Source organism: Rattus norvegicus, chromosome 10, assembly GCF_021556685.1.
Source record: "Rattus norvegicus strain SHRSP/BbbUtx chromosome 10, alternate assembly SHRSP_T2T, whole genome shotgun sequence".
Lineage (NCBI taxonomy): Eukaryota > Metazoa > Chordata > Mammalia > Rodentia > Muridae > Rattus > Rattus norvegicus.
Window position 1 is genome coordinate 55,038,787 of NC_141543.1, and position 18,699 is coordinate 55,057,485.

Sequence of the window (18,699 nt, forward strand, 5' to 3'; positions counted from 1 at the left end):
CTAGGGGAGCTGGTTATGGGGTACGGACATTAGCAGAGGTGACAAAATGACTTGAGCTATCCTGGCCAGCCTACGTAAACCACCCACTAACTGGGGCTCCATGTCTCTGCTATGGTGTAGACACTCCCAGAACAACCTGAAGCTATTTTTGCATCCCATGGTGGCGGAGATGGAGAGACCCAGTGCAGAGTGCAGGAGAGTCACGATGGAGCATCCTGCGGCTAAGTGGCGTCCTTGTAGGAGCCACTGCCAGTGTTATCAGACTCGAAACCCCTGCCTAGGTGGCATGCTGTCATTTTTGTGCTTCTGTTTTTAACCACACAGTTGTGTTATCTGGGCTTCTCATTTAACAGAGTGATGACAAATCTTCCTTCAAACATCTCCCCTCTGGTATTTATAACAACTGTAAAAATAGCTTTATCCACACTACATTTTCTTTGGCTTAAAGCAAAACAACAGCAGCTTCTGCCAGAGCCCCCAGGAAGCCTGTAGCTTTTCCTTTCAAAGGTTGATTGGCCAGTCTTTGGTGAATCTGTTTTAGGCATCTTTGTGTAAGGGATGGGTGTGGATGCTTGCACAAATAAAACTAATTCTGTGAATCAATACCATTCTCTACTTTTGGCATCCTTTCCTATTTTAATGGGTAAAAATATGTCTAAAAGTTATGTGGGTATTTTTTTTTTGGTCAGAACAGCAGACAAAATATGTGAACCTCATAACAGGTATTTGCCAAAGCCCACCACTTTAGGTGTAGAATGATGGAAACCAATCGCTTGGAGCCCTCGCTGTGTGCTGAATGAGACGAAATGTAGGTGGTCTGAATGATCTCAAGAGGGTCAATATTTTAAGAAGGTCTTAATATTTCCTGCATGCTACACAAAAGAAAACGCAGGTTTGGAAAAGGAAAGTAACTTACCCACAATGATAAAATGGTGTGACTCCAGGTTGATCCATATCTAGCCCTCCAGTGCACTTTACCTCCTGGGCATTCTTGGATAGTCTGACAGAAATGTCCTTATGTTGTCCCTGCCTAGCTCTCCAGTCTTGGTCCCAAAGATAATGGCCACTGAAAGCAGCCCACGCAGTAGAGTGACTTGGAACTATTTGATTCTGATCAGGGGCCATTAATTATAAAATTGGGCCACACACCAGTGTCTGACTGAAAAAGGAAGTTTGAATCAATATCGTTGTTAGCTTATTGAAATAACTAAAGCCATCTCAGGCCAGCATTGCACTTGATCCTGTTGTGTCTATTAAGAATACTGTGCCAGTCAATGGGCTCTCTCCACATCCATTAAAAGAAAGTAATAATCACTAACCAACCTCTTGAGTGACCCAAGCGAGGAGCTTCTGAGCTGCTGCACAGAAGCCGATGCACTGCCAGAGCTATAATCAGAAGGGAAGGCGTTTGTACTCTGACAAGGGCCCAGGTGGGGTGGTAGTCATGTCCAGTGTCTAGAGTCTCTAACCAGCAGGCTGCCTTCCTGTATATTGCAAGTCTCTACCACCTTCAGATTGACGTTTTTCTTTTTCTTAGTAAGGTATGTTAGTACCCCAAGTCAGAACGAAGCCCACTGCTAAGCCAGCATCATTCCATTTAATTATTGTAGTCCTGTCTCCTGGTCATTGTGAACACAGAGCCTTTCTACAGGGCCAGGGCACACCCAAGTGTGCTTTAGCCATTGACAAGTGTGCCCCCTAAGTTGCCTTTATTTAGTTTGGGTTTGTGTGCAACGGTGACAGAAACTCTGTGGAGCTGAGGCCAGTCTCGGGATAACCTCTACTTGTCCAGAATTGGTTAGTTAAAGCCTTGACTCTGGTTGAATCTGGTCTCTCCTCATCTGTCTGGTTTTAGACTCTTTCTCCAGCATTTTGATGTACGTTGGTTTGGTGACTCCTCTAGCCTGACTGCCCCTTAGATCCTTGTAACTAATTTGTGTTTTATGGTGTTGCCTGCTTGTAAAAGATTCGCAGGAGAAACTGGAGTCCAGACCGGAAAGTCTTCGTTTCTCTTTCTTTCTTTCTTTCTTTCTTTCTTTCTTTCTTTCTTTCTTTCTTTCTTCCTTCCTTCCTGTCTGTCTGTCTTTTTGTTTTTTTTTTTAATTTTTGTTGTTGTTGTTGTTTTCTCATGGCTTTCCTTGAATGTTCAGAATAGGAAGCAATCAATCAAATTGTGGGAATGAAATTCCTTTGCCATTTTCAGCATTCTTATATAGATTAGATTTTTTTTCTCACTGGGAAATATCAAAGTTGCCAGGGTGGGTTGAATGGCAAAGTCAAAAATGATGTGTTTGTTCTTGTCACGAGTCCTTTTAGACTCTCGGTTAAGTTCAGGTATCTAAGGAAGAGATCGGATTAAAGTGCCCCTGATTCACAGAGAGACGGTTCCCAGCTCTACCTTGCCTCACTGAAGCCATGTTTGCCCTGACTTCCTGCTGAAAAGTTCTGGACAAGGGAAGGGAGGAAAATGGTCCCAGAATGTAGTGATTTTATGCCACAAACAATGATTTTAAGTAGACAGAAACTCATGCTTATTTTTTTCTTTCTTTTCAAGAAATTTCATGAGGAGCTCTAATTATTTTTATAGTTTCTTTCATCATCAAATGTGGGTTTGCCTTTCTTTTTCTTCTTCTTTCCTTTTTTTTTCTTTAAGAAATAAAATTGGTTTGTTTTTCTTCCTAATGGGGCCTTGCTCTTTCTTCTTGTGTAGGAGGCCTTGGGATTGCAACAGTATCTGTTTAAAAGGCTTTTCCTGCAGCCAGAGGGTCGGTTAGTTTGCCCTGCGAGGGTTTAATGATGGAAAGAAAACAAATTGGATCTGTTTTATATTTGTATGGGGGAGGTCATGGGTACCTAATGCTTGCGATGAAAATTCTTGGGATTTTCAGGTGTGTTTGCCCCATGGCAAAGAGCAGCAGTAAGAGAGCAAGTGTGGGAGGAATTATTTCTTTGTTTCTGCGGACTTTGGCATGTAGAAAAGAAATCTCATTATCAACATGTCCTTTGACATGTCAGAAGAACATAGGAATATCATGCCTGGGTGTGCTAGGAGGGCATGTGTCCGCTGGAAATCCACAGGCAAACAGAAACGAGTCAATGTGTGCACAGCCACCCAGTCAGAGGAGGCTGATGCTGCCTCGTGGACAGATTATCACTGACGCTAGGAGTTAAATAAAGGAAAGGTGGTGGGTGACATGACCCGTGTCTCTTAGGACACTAGTGAGTAATAAAACTGACCCTTTAAAAACTGGAGATGCTATACAGCTATCTGGCAGAGTACAAAAGAGCATGTTGAACTGGATCCCGGATGTTAGGAAGGGCCTTATCGCTTAGACAAACCTCATTTGGGTCATGTGCTAAAAGCTTTAGATGTAAAATATGCTTGTTACAGTGGTGGTTGGAAAACACCTAAAGGGAAGTGTAGTTGAAGAGAAATAGGTTAAGAGTCCCCAGGGCCAGGAAACCTGTACACTATGTAATAATAATAATGATGATAATGATAATAATAATAATAATGATGATGATGATAATAATAATAATACAGTGACACACACCACAAGGTCAAGACTCAAAAGTAAATATCAATATCAACCAACCAGACATCCTAGAGCTAAACCACTCTAAGACACTCCCAGGGACTAAACCACCAACAAAGACATGGACAGACCCGTGGCTCCAGCCACATATGTAGCAGAGGATGGCCTTGTCAGGCATCAATGGGAGGAGAGGCTCTTGGTCCTGTGAAGGCTCAATGCCTCAGTGTAGGGCAGGGAGGGGAGAGGGAGTGGGTGGGTGGGTGGGGAGCACTTCATAGAAGTAAGGGAAGGGGATGGGACAGGGGGTTTCTGGAGGTGAAACCTGGAAGGGGGAAAACATTTGAGATGTAAATAAATAAAATATCAATTAGAAGGATGAGGAGGAAGAGGAGAAGGAAGAGGAAAAGGAGGAGGAGAAGGAGGAAGAGAAGGAGGAGGAGAAGGAGGAGGAGGAAGGAGAGGAAGAGGAGGAGGAGGAGGAAGAAGAGGAAGAGGAGGAAGAGGAGGAGGAAGTACAAAGGGGGAAACCAGGAAAGGGGATAAGATTTGAAATAAAGAAAATATCCAATAATCAAAAGACTCAGACAACTCACACTTCAGGTCTTATGGACCTTGCAGTGTGGCCCCAGGATGCCCAGCCTTGCTGTTGGCACTTCCAGTCACAGACAAGCGGACACTGCCTGTAGCTTGCAGACCTCAGAGTTCAGGTAAGGTGTTTACATAGCCAGGACGCTTCGTTTTCCTTTACCTCTTGTCTCCCTCAGCTGAGCACCAGCCAGGGACACTTGGGGGAGATGTGACAGGAAGTGCAGTCCAGTAAGTTCCATCCCAGTCCCAATCAGAAGCCACAACACGGCAGCTGTGGTGGTAGCTGGTTTAGCCTCCTCTGCCTTGGAACAGCATGGCAGTAGCCCAGGGGAACTTGAAAAACGCAGGATGGCTCCAGATGAGGCCATTTTGTCGAAATGCAGTTATTGGCCCAGCTACAAACATTCTGTCTTGGAAGGGACACACAAGCACCAAAGTAGCTGTCGCTTGTTTCTTTATTTTTAAAGCTCGGCTATCCATTTTGATGTTTCCTAGACTTTGAACTTGAGTGTATTTGGTTTATAGCTCTCCGAGGGCCACAGCCCTTCCTTTTGCTCTTTTGGATAGCTGGGCATCAGTAATGAGAGCACAATGAAGGAAGTCTGTCTCATCTCCACCAGACCTACAATTCCAGCAACCGTCTCCCAGGGTAGATGAGTTTGCCATTCTGTCTGTGGAGATGAAGAGGTGTCAAGTTGAAAATGAAGGCTGGGTAAAGAACTTTCGAGGCTCAGGTTCAGTAGATGATTATTTAAAGAGTTGGGCCTTTATTTTGGGCCACCCCTATCTAACAGGAAAGTAGACATCTAATCCAAACATCCCTAATACAAAAGGATAGGAACCCTTAGGGAGATGGAAATGCTAATCATACTACTTGGTTAGCATAAGTTGTATAACGTATTGGATCATCACATTATACTTTATAAATAGGCGCAATTGCTACATCATTAAAATAATTTTTAAAGCAATGTAATGGAAACTGTCTTCGCAAGTTAAACATTCTATCTAATGCACACATTTAAATGGCATGGATAAAAAGGTGAAAAGAATTTTAACAGTATTATAATTTAAAACGATACATATATAATATAACACCGTATATAATCATAACAAAACTGACTAATAAGTTAGCTGGCATGCATTTCTCACTGACACTGGTCTCAGTTCTTCTTGGCTTTCCTTTAAAAGGTCCATGACCCCAGGACACTGGCTGCCACTGTGGTTCCATGCAGTTCCTGGGGTAGGGCCCTGTGAGAGAGAACTGACGGGCAGATAGAGGTCCCGCTTTGCATGCTTCCTTGACTTTGGAACCCTAGTCCTCATATGTGGCATGTGGATTCATAGTCACTTGGGTGACTCTTGAGGGATCTAGAGGATGGTGAAGATGCTTTGTCTGAAGCGATTATAAGCCTGTGGGGATTGCTATCAGTGATGAAGGGATGGGCAGGAACTGGAGACCATCTCAGCATTTTATCTTGAGTATATCGTAGTTAGTAGTAATGACAATGGTGGCAGCGAATACCGGAGGAGGAAGGACACATATCCAAAAGAGTGAACTGTATTTGTGGGAACTGAAGGTACTGCTTCCTGCCAGAGTGCATGAGTATGGCAGAACAGGCTAGCATAAACTGGTGGTGGCCATAGTAACCCTCCCTAATGCTGTGGCCCTTCAATACACTTCCTCATGTTGTGATGGCCTCCAACTACTACTTTTATTGTTACTTAATAACTGTAATTTTGGCTCTGATATGAATCATAATGCAAATAGCTATATGGAGGATATCTGATATTTGACTCCCGTGAAAGAAATGGTCATTTGACCCCAAAGAGGTCGCTAGGCATAGGTGGTGAATCATTGTCTTAGTAGGTCATGCTAACTACGAGCCCACTGAGTGTGGGACAGAACTCAGCAGTGGATAGAAAGAGTTCACAGACTGATCTCATGGGAATAGATTCTTCAGTACATGTTGAGCATACAAACATACTTAGAAGGAACTCTATAGATGTCTCTGATTTTAATTTTAAAGGACATTTAAACAGTTGAGTTAATTGATAGGTTTCTTTAAAAGTTGGATAGACGAATAGTTAACTATGTCAACAAAATATCAGAATGCATATTTAGAACTGAATCTATTGGTAGATGAGTGTTTATTGTAAAATTCTCTTGAAACTGCTGTCTTTAGAATTTGCCTCAAGTGTCCATGTGGAGTAAGGGATTGTCTCAAGTTCAATGCAGTGGAAAGTTTGCGTAGAAGGCTGAGAATATTTGCCTTGTCAATTGAGAAGTCTTTCGTGACTTTGAGACTCTGTGGAGTGTGTGGTGCACAGAAGCCAGAAGAGACCAATGAGTCGATGGGTGAATGGGAATTCATCAGAGGAGGTAAGATCCCAGGGCCTGTATCACGTGTACATCTGACCTTCTTTATCTCCCAAACAGTCCTGGACTTGAATTGACCAGTGAGTCTTCATGATTGCTCTGTGAGCACTCTGGTTGGTCATACACAGAAACAAATCTTTCTGAAATGAAGAGGGTGTCAATTGTGTTGTTGGCTTTTTTGGGGGAGCGGGTTGTTGCTTGATTTTTATCCTGGATTGCACATTTATGTGATTACTTACTGTGGTGGTTTCATTAATAGTTGTTTTGTCAAAGAATTACAGCTAGGTTTGGTTTTTACAAAAGAGAGAGGGAGGGAGGGAGGGAGGGAGGGAGAGAGAGAGAGAGAGAGAGAGAGAGAGAGAGAGAGAGAGAGAGAGCCAGCCTGCAGAGGCCCAAAGAAGGTGTTGGATCCTTTAGAACTAAAGTCACAGGTTACTGCTAGAAGCCATAGCAGTGGAAACTGAACATGGATCTTTCTGGTTGAGCAGCCAGGACTCTTAACTATGGAGCCATCAGTGTTTGGGTTCTTTGCAAGGATCACAATGGCTCTCAGTGTTAATTATAGAACATGCATGGCATTCCATGTGTTCATTGTGTATCCTTGAACATTTTGGTCACAGGGTGGTGGCTGCTCCTGGGAGAATCAAGTCTTCCTAATTTGTTTCTGCAGATGACAAGCCAGAATGGTCACAAAGGTCATGTCAGCCTGTTCTAAATTCCACATGTGTGAAAAGCAAAACTGACTCTGAACACTCGCCTGAAAGTCTCATGAGCCAAAGAAGAAATTTATTGGACTTTTAAAAGGCTTCATCCATTGGTGATATGCATTCATGTGGGTTCTCAATTCTTCACTGTAGACACCAAACCATAGGCAGCATCCATGCTCTCAGACACGACTCTGGTACTTTATTCTCTTCCCTGGACATTTGGTGTTGAGGAGCAAGCACTGAAAATGAAATGAAATGAAAAATGATCAAACATGAGAAAATCGTACCAATTCATTCCCAGTCATCTGAGTCACAAATTTGCTGTGTGTCCCAAATAAACTGTTACAGTGTTTGATTGCTCATTTAATTGACAATGATTTTATTTCTCTAACTCATAGACTTTCAAAGAGAAGGACCTGGAGGATATTTCCAGATGAGCTTGAATTAGAACAAGCACAGTCATGGGTAGTTTAGCAATCATTCCTGTGATGATTTCAATTCACATTCAACATCAGAATATCACAAATAATTTATTTATTTATTTTTACTATGACTGTCACGGATCTACTGGGGAGCAGTATAGAGAGTGACTCATGATAGAGAATTTTTAGAGGGAAAGAGGGAGGTGGGCTAAGGGGCAAGTCTGGAAGATCTAGAGAGTCAAAGGAAGAAGCAGAATCCTCTTGGCTCAAACTGAAAGGAGTTCCCCAAGTCAGCACCAATCTCAGTCAGCCTTTGTGTAACTCTCCCTGCAGCTTAGCAGTGACAGAGTGACAGCATTGTTACTGTCTTACTGTGTGAGCACAACGCCACAGAACTCTAGTTAGAGGAGAAGGCAGACAAGAGAGGGAAGAGAGCATTGCAGGCGGGGTGCATTCATTTAGGGCCAGCATTGCATTTGCTCTGGCAGCACAAAATGGCCAGCAGGAAGAAAAGTGTGATTTAAAAGCAGTTTGGGGAGCTAGAGAGACTGCTTAGCCATTCAAGTATTTCGTGGGGGCAAAATGTATGAGGACTAAAGTTTGGATCCTCAGAAACCTATATAAATATCAAAGGATCATGTTGTTCTACCTCCAATCACAGCCTTTGGAAGCAGAGAGAAAGGATTCCCATAACAAGCTGGCTAGGTAGACCAGCTGTAGGGTGAGCTCAGCGTTGAACTGAGAGTCTCTGCCTCAAGGAAGATGCCTGATGTCAACTTCAGGCCAACATGCACACACATGCATGCATACCCTGCACACATGCACATCCACACATGTGAGAGTATGCATGTGCATAACACACACACACACACACACACACACACACACACACACACACACGGAAAAGGAAGCAATTTCTAGTTCTTTTGGTTGTCAGCATTGGTATTTCCTGGAGCTTCCCCCAGATGGATGAGTCTTGAAGTTTCCAGGTGGAAAATGCATGCACCTGCTCTCCACAGCCTCTAGCCTTGCTCCTCTTTGCGCCTGAGGGGTTTTAGTGATCCCTTGTAGCCTCCCTTGACCACCTTTTTAGCTTACACAAAATTTTGTTCCCTTGGCTTTCCTTCATGAAGAAGCCTTTTAAGGGATGGATAGTAGTGTGATGTTCACAGAAACTCAAGTCATCTACCAGGCAACTGGCTGGACCTCATAAACCGTGCAGCCCTTTACACACTACCTACAGCCAATCACAGTCTGTGTGTATGTGCTTATGGAGGGTCACACTCTAGGACAGTGTTGGGAAACTGGCAGTACTATAGATGTACTTTCTCCATGACTAATCCATCCATTAGAGGAAAGACAACAAGGAGTCATTAATAAAATACATTGAGGAAGGAGAGAACAGTGCCCTGGAGCTGTGGAGAGGCGACACCGTAACATACTTAGACACCACTGGATGAGAAATGCTATTTCTATGTATTCGGTTTAATTGTTTATCAAACTGCATCAATGGATAGGTTGTGTTTTGGCCCTACTGTTATAAGCACAGTTATAAAACAGCAAAGAGAGTCTATGGGGAATGAAAGCACTTGTTGACAAGGCTCACCCAAGATCAGTCCTCGGGCTCCACGTGGTGGAAGGGGAGAACTAAGTACTACGGATTCTCCTCTGACTTCCATGTGTACCGTGGTTTGCATCCCTCCACTCCACACGCATTGTAATTAAATTTTTTTAATAGCATGGAAATACAAGTTCACGGGAGCACTCTCCTGGGTTTGCTGACTTAGACTCTTCCCTCTATGCACTTATTACCGTGATACATGAGCCAAGTTTCAAAGCTTTGACCAAATCATCGCCCTTCAAAGTAGGAAATTCAAAAGCATAAATCAACAGTTGGATATTTAAGCAACTTCAGAGCACTGATGTGAACATCTGACTTTTATATAGAACTCTCAGAATTCCAGGGGACAGACTGGCTCCGTGCTGGCAAGTCAGGTAAAGCCATTTTCTCGGCACAGGGGAAGTGGCATTTTCTCTCCTCAAGGCCTCCAGAAGCCTGAACTGTTGAACTTGGATGTGAATGATGAGGTGCCATGGTTTTCCTGAACTGTTGAACCCGGATGTGAATGTGTGCCATGGTTTCCTGAACTGTAGAACCCGGATGTGAATGTGTGCCATGGTTTTCCTGAACTGTCGAACCCGGATGTGAATGTGTGCCATGGCTTTCCTGAACTGTTGAACCCGGATGTGAATGATGAGGTGCCATGGGTTTTCTAGGGTAGTTTCTTTTCTCATCTCCATGAGGGAGGAAAGGAAGTGGTTAGCTGGACAAACCCTTTCCCTGGGAAGGCCTTTTATATTTGATTGTTTAAGTCAAGGTAGTTCTCAAATGAGAGGAAAGCCTCCTGTTTTCCTCAGGTAACACGGAGAAAATGGATGAGTCTGTGGGCTGTGTTTTATTGGCAGAGGAACGCTGAGCTGGCAGCTCAAGAAAATAGGTGTTGCTAACCCGAGGCAAGGAATTTAAGTTGTATAGCAGTATATGCTTGGAACAAAAGAAGAAAGAAAGAAAGACAATGGTAGAGAGAGGTGACATTTCATGTCCCGGCAGATTTTCTAGCTATACCTACAATGAGATGTAAAATACATTAAAATTTTTGCTATAAATTAGAAACACATTCACTTGGAATGTGTGACTGAATGTATTTTTATAACACTAGATTCCCATTGGAAAATGATGGAGTTTGCACTAAAGCTCAGCCCTTTGGGAATGGAACTTATTAATTCATATTTTAAAAGCCTTATTATTAAGGGGGAAAAAGCACATTATTGTTAAACCACATTATTGGGATTAGAAATGACCTCAGGGTTGTTTAGCATAGTTCTTATCTGATTAGCATTAAAAAAAAACATTTCTGGAGCTCTTAGTCACCGGACAACACATTTAAAATTTTTATTTATTTCGTGCGTGTGTGAGCATTTCGCCTGCATGTCTCTCTGTTCATCACAAGCGTGCACCGTCCACAGAAGCCAGATGAGGGTCCCCTGGGCCTGGAGCTGTGAGCTGCCGTGTGGGTGCTCTGAAGCACAGTAAGCAGTCTTAGTTGCTGATCCCTCCAGAGAATATTCTAAGATACAGCCTCATACACTGACATAGTGGAAGTTGTTTGGACAGTAAACTCCCTTGTTATTGCATAGTTCACTTCGCCTCTTCATGGAGCACATTGTTGTTCACGGGAATGGTGCTTTTGATACAGCCTGTGAACAACTTTAGGAGTGTTATTTTGTTAGCTCATATTCAAGTGTGTTTACTTATTAGGAGCACAGTGTCATTCGTCCTTTATCGCTTGACTTTTTCCAGTGAGCTTAATGCATTTTTTAATTCATTGGAGCATCATGGGAATTTGATATTTTCTTATGCACGAAGAATACAGAAAAATGTACCCCACTGAATGCAGCCAACAGGGACAACACTCCCACAGTGACTGTTTCAAACACAGCTGCCCAAATTGGCTGCATGGGTGCGTCCCCTCAGAGCAATCTCATATCAGCACTCCACAGTAACACACGAGCTGCAATCCCTCCAGTGCCTGCTTCCTGGAGAAAGCCTTAGAGACTTTGACAGGTGAGCTTTTGTGCTGGTTGTAGTGTTTCAGAAGTGATCATTTATCACTCAGAAAACACTGGTACCGTTGTTGCTGAATTTCTTCTTAATCGGTGAAATTTTATGCGATTGACGTTCTCACACAAGTGCAGAACTGACTGTTTCTGCTCCTTGCTACAGAAGATGGAGAAACAAGCAAGCAAGCAAGTCAGCCAGGACAGCCCTTGCAGCCAGCTTGATGTTTATCTTGTCAGGCATTGCCTGTGTCACTGGTGTGCACATGGGTGTTTCATATGCCACGGTTATCACTTGTGAGCCCACACGCATACTCTCTAACTCGATGGTTAAGTATTTTGTAAAAGTTTCTGTGACACTGAAGTCCCCCTTTAAGAGTATATCGTGGTTGACTGGCTTTGCCTTCAGGGCCCTTTCAAGCTTGAGGTTCTTAGAAATAGGCCACTTGGTGGGACCGTCGTTTGTCGTGCTGTCTCCAGTGTCCAATAGGAGTTCTATTTCCAGAAGCACATTCGAAACAGAGGGCTAAAGCAACTTCTAAGTGGCTGTGTGTATTGGCACCCTGAGTAGCTCTTACAGGTGGAGACCTGGCCAAGTTCTCGTGCCCGTATGATGCCAAGTAAGGAAGATTTTCAAGTTAACAAAAAGGGGTGTCCAATTGCATGAATGTTTGATCATTGTTACAAAAAAAGATACAGTGCCAGATAGACATTTGGATAGTTGAGATGCTGTACTTGTGTGATAGGGTCAAAAGTGCCAGCTTATCTGACAGCGTGATGTTTTCCTTGGTGTTTAGATGGCGAATGACTTCATGGGCATCACTGATAATGAACAATTAACATCTACTTTTGACTCATGAAGAGATTCAGATTTAAGCAGCTGCCCCTCTTGCAGATACTTTTTCTATTGACATGGCTTTAGCTTTGCTCTTACCTAAGAGCACTGGCTGCTCTTCTGGGTGACCCCGGTTCAATTCCCAGCACACATGTGGCAGCTCGCAACTTTCTGTAACCTCAGTTCCTGGGGATTTTGATTTCCGCTAACATCACACACATGCGGGGCACAGAAATACGTGCAGGGAAAATGCTCACCTGAACACATGAAATAGAAATAAATATTAGAGAAAGAGGGCCCATCCAGAGTCACACTGAGCAGCTGAATGACAGTCTTTCCCTCTCTCTCATCAGCTATGAGCAAATCCCTTTCTTCCCGGAATACTGTGATACAGTTGGGAACAGAGGCAAAGGGGCCCGGGCTTCAGAAAGGGTTGAAGAAGTAAATCAAAGTCTACCGTGGGAAGCTTGTCAATGGATCTTAAAAACCTATTAAAATGAAGTGGAAAATTTCATAGATTCTGCTGTCTGGGTTACTGTAAGTCATCTGAGCCAGCCACCCCCTACCTCTTTGTTCAGTGTGTAATATGATTTTCAGTATTCTACTTCTGCAAACAGAACTGTTGTGAGCCAACTTCTGTCACCACAATGACAAGAAAACTCAGGAGGCCAGGCTCTTTAGCTTTTTTTTTTTTTTCCTTCTCTAGACCTAAAGCCTGGGTGACACAGAAGTGACTGGGAAGGTAGACCTCAAGCGAGACTGCTGGGAAGGAACGCATTGGTACACTGGGCACTGGGAGGTGAGAGCACTTTAGAGGACTGGGAATGTAGCCCAGGACATTCAGAATGAGTACGTCAGCTCCATCCATCAATAGCACGCTAGCTAGGTAGGGCGCCTTATCAAACAAATACCTGCTTGGCCAAACCGTCAGCACCAAACATGAAAACTGTAACAAATTATACCACACAATTTATTGACAAAGTAAAACAAAGGCATTTAGAGGGTTATTTTCTTTTGGATGGATAAACTAAATCTTAAGATATCTCTTGATCTTCTGTGGGAGCGGTACAAATTAAAATGGAATGCCCTAGATTCCATGTAATTTTAAAGGTCTTTTGGGGTCACTTCCAACCCTGGTGTGGAGGTCTTAAAGAAACCACTGTAAATTCGTTGATATTCCTTCCTTCAGAAGTTGGCGTAGAACCCTTTTCTTAACTGTGGGCCATTCCCACTGACTCACGGACAGCGAACAATACTCAGATGTGATGGTGATGGCTGACTTCCTCTTAGGGATGGCTTTCAAAGACTGGGCTGTGGGTCTTATATTGGCTTAGCTGTCAGAAACTGGGTAAATTAGCTGCCTGGTTTTGTAAGCCAGCATGGTAAGGAGGTGAAGCCTCTTCCAAAAGGTCTTGTGCATGAGCTAGCAATGTACCTATTGGTCAAGCCAAGCCCCCATGTGGCTGTGAGGGGCTGGACTCTCAAGAGATATGCCAAGCCAGAACCATCCATTCATGCTGCTCTAGGGTTCTGGACTCTCCACATGGGGCACATAATCAATGCTTGTGATTTAAAGATAATTAATGTCCAAAGTTGATATAACCAACACCACCATCTGATGAGGCAGGATTTCTCAACCCTGACAGAATACAAGGTTTTGGATCTGAGGCCTAGAGGTGACTCTGGTGAGTCAGGACACCTAAGGGAAAACCTGAGAATTGATCTCATTGATGACCTCAGGTGGTACTGACACTATAGGTGGGGATTATCCCATGTATGCTAAGAGCCTTATCTGTTACATGACTTTGCTGTGAGTACGCTACCCACAGAACAGGAGGACTTTCCCACCCCACTAGGAGCCTTTGTTTCCTCCCTTCACTGAAGGGGATGAGGTATAATACTTCCCAGGCTTCAAACCCTGGTGGTTTCCTATTCTCTAGTCCATCCGTTCCTTTCCAGTGCCATGTTCTTCTCCTCTTACCATGTATTGCCAGTTCTCTGCTTGGGCTAATGCTAGTTGGGAATCTCTGAGACTATCAAAGAAGCTGAACTTCTAGAATGCTGTATCATGTAAGAGATACACGCCAAAGTGGTTGCTCAGTTCTGTTCCCTGTCACCCCCTCGGACACAAGTCACAGTTGTATGGGATGGAAAAAAAACCCAAGATTTTCTTAGTTGGAATAAGAACCAAAAAAGATACAGACTCATGGGCACAGGGATCCTTTCTCTTTCCTTCAAAATGACCCCGTTCTTATCTGGCTGGTGTACCTCACCGACAAAGGCCCTCTCAATTTGGAAAATTAGGGAATCAAAATGGAGGCTTGGAAAAATCATTGCTTTATTTATTTTATTTATTTTTTATTTTATTTATTTATATTTATTTATTTTACTTGAAACATCCTTATGAAACTTTTTTTTTAAAGAAAGCTTTTTAAAGGCAAGTTTTATTCTTCCTTGGTATGGAGTGTAGTTTAGAGAGGAATCATAAAGACCTTAAGAGACAGCATGTGTGAGGAGAAGCTAATTGTATAGATCTGTATCAGTGAGTTTCTGAATGAGAGAGGAACCTGCTAAATGAGCCAGCACCCAGTGAAAGACTCCTTAATGATACAGTACTGGGGGAAGCCTCCTCAATGAGACACTACTGGGGGAAGCTTCCTCAATGAGACACTACTGGGGGAAGCCTCCTCAATGAGACACTACTCAGGGAAAGCCTCCTCAATGAGACACTACTGAGGGGGGAGCCTCCTCAATGAGACAGTATTGGGGGGAAGCCTCCTGAACGAGACAGTATGGTGGGGAAGTCTCCTTAATGAGACAGTATTAGGGTAAGTCTCCTGAATGCGACGGTGTTTGTGGGGAAAGTCTTCAGAATAAGCCAGCACTTTAAAAGGTGGTAAAGAATTCCGCCACCAGTGAGATGTCACAAGGAAACTCCAGTTGAGATAACTGCAGATGGAGGAGGAGGAAGCCTGAGAGGATGATGTGACTGGAGTGGATATTTTGTCTATGAGGAGAATTTCAAGTTAAAATCAAAATGAAACAACAGAACCTTGTTTTTTTTTTAATGTTATGCATTTTTTCCCTATGGAAATGGCAGGGTTACAGCACAGACATTTAAATCCTTAGGGGGGTGGATGTTGGGTAGGTGTAGGCTAAATCGATGCAAAGGATACTGGATCTGAGTGTGGAGAACACTGGGGATCAGACTCCAGCAACAGGTCTACCAACCAGTCCATGGGAGTTGCCAGAACAAAACGACTATAAACTGAGTGACTGAAAGAAAAGTCACTGTTTCCTGTTGTCCGTGCTGGGAAGCCCAGGTCAATACATCACAAGATATGGTATCTCAAAGAGACACCCTCCTAGTTTGTATACTGTTATGTTCTTGATGAATTTTCCAATAGTAAGGTGGGCAGAGAAAGTGAATCAAGTACTTAGAGTCTTTGGAAGCTATTGCCTCCATTGTGGCCCGAGACCTCATTTACATCCAATACCTCAGGAAGGCCACCCCTATCACACTTGAGATTAGGGTTTTCACTCAGGAATTTCAGAGGAATTAAGACATTAAACCCATAGCAATAGGGTCCCTGTTGGATGAAAGTATGAGAGGGGACACTCCTCCAAGCAGAGGACTGTGGGCAAGAAAGAGGCTGCTGAGAACCAAGCACACTGAAGATTAAATGGGTTTGGCAGCTAGGATGGCAGGGTGACAAATCTCATGGATAACCAGTATTTGAGAGTTAAACTTTTCTGGATTTGACTGTAATATTTTTCCACATCCCCTCAAACTCTAAGGTTATGTATAAGAGAAAAATCCCTTTATGTCCTTTGGGTAAAATTGTTAAACTCAACGATTGTGCAAGGTATTTGAAGATTGTATGTTTTCTTCAACATAGGCAACTGTCACACTTCTGACATCTCTAATAGGATGCTTAACTTCTTGAGTCGGTGTTTTGCTCATTCTTAAAAAAAATTTATGTGGTTTTGGCACAGCATACTTATCTGGGAGAAACCTAAAAGTTAGTTGTTTAATCTCCATCTCTTTAATACTGTACAATAATAACTTGGGTCTGAAGTTGTGCAGACAAAATGACCTTAGCAGATTGAACACATCCAGGACCCTTCCTCCAGGAAGCCCATTTCTATGAACAGAAGCCAGAATGGTCAAGAACAGCTACTTCTTTCATAAAGGTTATTTCTTCAACCTCAGGTTTGAACCCCTGCAGTATTTCTCACAACCTCCTGCTAAACACCATCACATGCTGTTAGCATTCTAAGTTTTTCAATCTCCCACACAGGGAGAAAGGGTAGGAAAGGAGAAGGGAAGAAATGGGGAAGAATGAGAGGGAGAGGGAGGGCTGAAGGAAGGGAGGGAGGAAGAAGGAGGGAGGGGGAGGAAAAGAGGGAGGAAAAGGGGAGGAAGAGAGCAGGAGAAGGTGCTGAGATTCTGCTGTGGGATTCAGTACTCCTGCCACTGAACCTGTCACTTGTTGACTTGATTGGAACCAGTTGCCTTCCTTCATAGGGCTTTGTTTTGGCCTCTCAAAAAGGCACCTGACTTAAATCTTTCTGCTAATATTTAGGCATTATTACAGAAATGTCCCTAATTGACACCCAGATATGTCAGAAAGCTATAGTTTTGACATTCTCTCCTTTTAGCAGAAAAAAAGAGCAAGAACTGAGTTTTGAAGTCTTTGGCCTGAGCAGAACACAGCCAGCCACTCAGGTCAGACACTGGAGCACCATAGTGGGAAGATGTCAAGTAGCCAAGCCCTGCTGGCTGTACCCCGTAGAGCCCACACTTGTTCTGTTACAGTGTGTCCTTGGCTGTGGCTGGATTTCTCAAGGGTAGTGAGAACATTTGAATGCCAGTGGTTCTTGAAGATGCTGTCACTTTAGAGCCACAGGGGATCTTAGGAGGGTGGAATGACTGTTTGGTGACCTTCTAACTCCCATCTTCTAGGTGGTGCTGATCTCCAGGAGGGATTAAGAAGGCCTCTCAGAATAGAGCTTCCAGCCCACACAGCTAGGACACAGCTCCTGGGGACAGGAAGGTGGGTGGAGGCAGGAATGGTCGGAAAGCCATTTGAGAGGGAGATGAATGCAGAATGTGGCCGCAGTGAGGTGGCAGCCTGTGTGGATACCCCAGCTCCAAAAAGGACATAGCCTTGGCACTTACTTTAGAAGCACCTTGTTTACCTTGACCATGCTTCCAGCGTGAGACGGACTGAGCTGGGGGAGGTTCGAGCTTTCGGCTGCTCTCACTAAGGAAAAACATGAAAATGTGTGAAGCAGCACAGCTGTCCCAACAAAAACAAACTCCTGCAGCCAACGTCCAGAAGGAACTTCTGCCTGGAGAGGAGATGGGCTCTGCGATGCTGTAGGAGCTGAGGGTTTCAGGGGGATGGGGTTCTGAAATTCCCAAGAGCGTGCATTTCTGGGGATGGGGGTTGGGCGCGGTAGGAAAATGAACTTGTCTCCTATTAAAGCCGAATGCCCTGACAAGCTCAATGCCTAACTTCATAGATTAGAAAACACCACACTTCCTGGACTGAGAGGAACATTTCAAGAAAGCTTGCTTTTTTCTCTAAACTTCTGGACAAAACAAAACAAAGGAAGTCTAAGGAGTTAAAACGGTAGGGATGCAGCCTGGGTATGTGATACTCTACTCGGGAAGTGTGGAAACTACCAGTTAGGAGCAACCTAGGAACTTATCACAGGACCACTGATAACCCACAGAAAACCCCAACCTGTTCTGGGTGATTTTCACAACTTGATTCTCAGGAGACTTCCCATGCTGGCCTACCATGATCTAGGATGAAGAAAATTACTTTATAATAAGAAACAAAGTTCAGTCATATAAGGAAAGAAACTCGTGCTGTGGACACAGCAGGTCTGAGCAGACCCCAGAAACCACAGAAAACACACACACACACACACACACACACACACAAAGATATACTCATGCCTGCTTCATGCTCTCAACAAATAAAATGCCTGATCCTAATGCAAAAATAAGGGGGCAGCATAAATCAGATTTGGAAAAGAACCAAATCATGTGTGAAAGTAAAAGTCACAGGACATCGGGGACGGAGAGGCCGCTCAGTGGCTAAGATCACACGCTGGCCTTATAAACTGGCCTTATAAATAATAAAAATTATGTACCTGGGTGCTGCTCCATGATATTCAAGATACATGCTTATTGCCACTTGATAATATCTTATAAATGTATAAATGTAGTGTGTAGGAGGCTGTGCCAGGAGGGTCTCTGGAAATCAATACGGTAACATAATGAGGGAGTTTGAGGGGGAGGGAGAGAGGGAGGGAAGAACGAGAGAGAGAGAGAGAGAGAGAGAGAGAGAGAGAGAGAGAGAGAGCGCACAGGAGGGATAAGAAAAAGAACAGCCATCTATCTTCCTTAGGGCACATATCCATGAGTAGGAAGGAGGAGGGAATGGCCTTTGTGCAATACTGAGGCTCTGCGACCTTAGGGTAGGCTTTAGCTCTTTGCTGGGACTGTCTGTCCTCTGGATTCTATCGATTCAGTAATTCTTAGAATCAGTGAGTGTCAGAATGAGAGAACCAGCCAGATTTCCGCTGAACTGTGATGGAG

General features: G+C 43.7%; 1 protein-coding gene across 2 annotated transcripts in view; it reads left to right on the plus strand.

Moving 5' to 3' along the window:
• The window catches only part of Hs3st3a1 (heparan sulfate-glucosamine 3-sulfotransferase 3A1), an 89,675-nt gene that overhangs the window by 11,854 nt on the left and 59,122 nt on the right, over nt 1-18,699 (plus strand). Inside the window, exons 2-3 of one of the 2 annotated variants that reach the window (XM_087573417.1) lie at nt 6,308-6,504; nt 7,172-7,570. Of the exons in view, the coding sequence (XP_087429543.1) occupies nt 6,308-6,504; nt 7,172-7,302 (328 nt within the window). The 3' untranslated portion in view covers nt 7,303-7,570. 2 annotated transcript variants of the gene reach the window in all.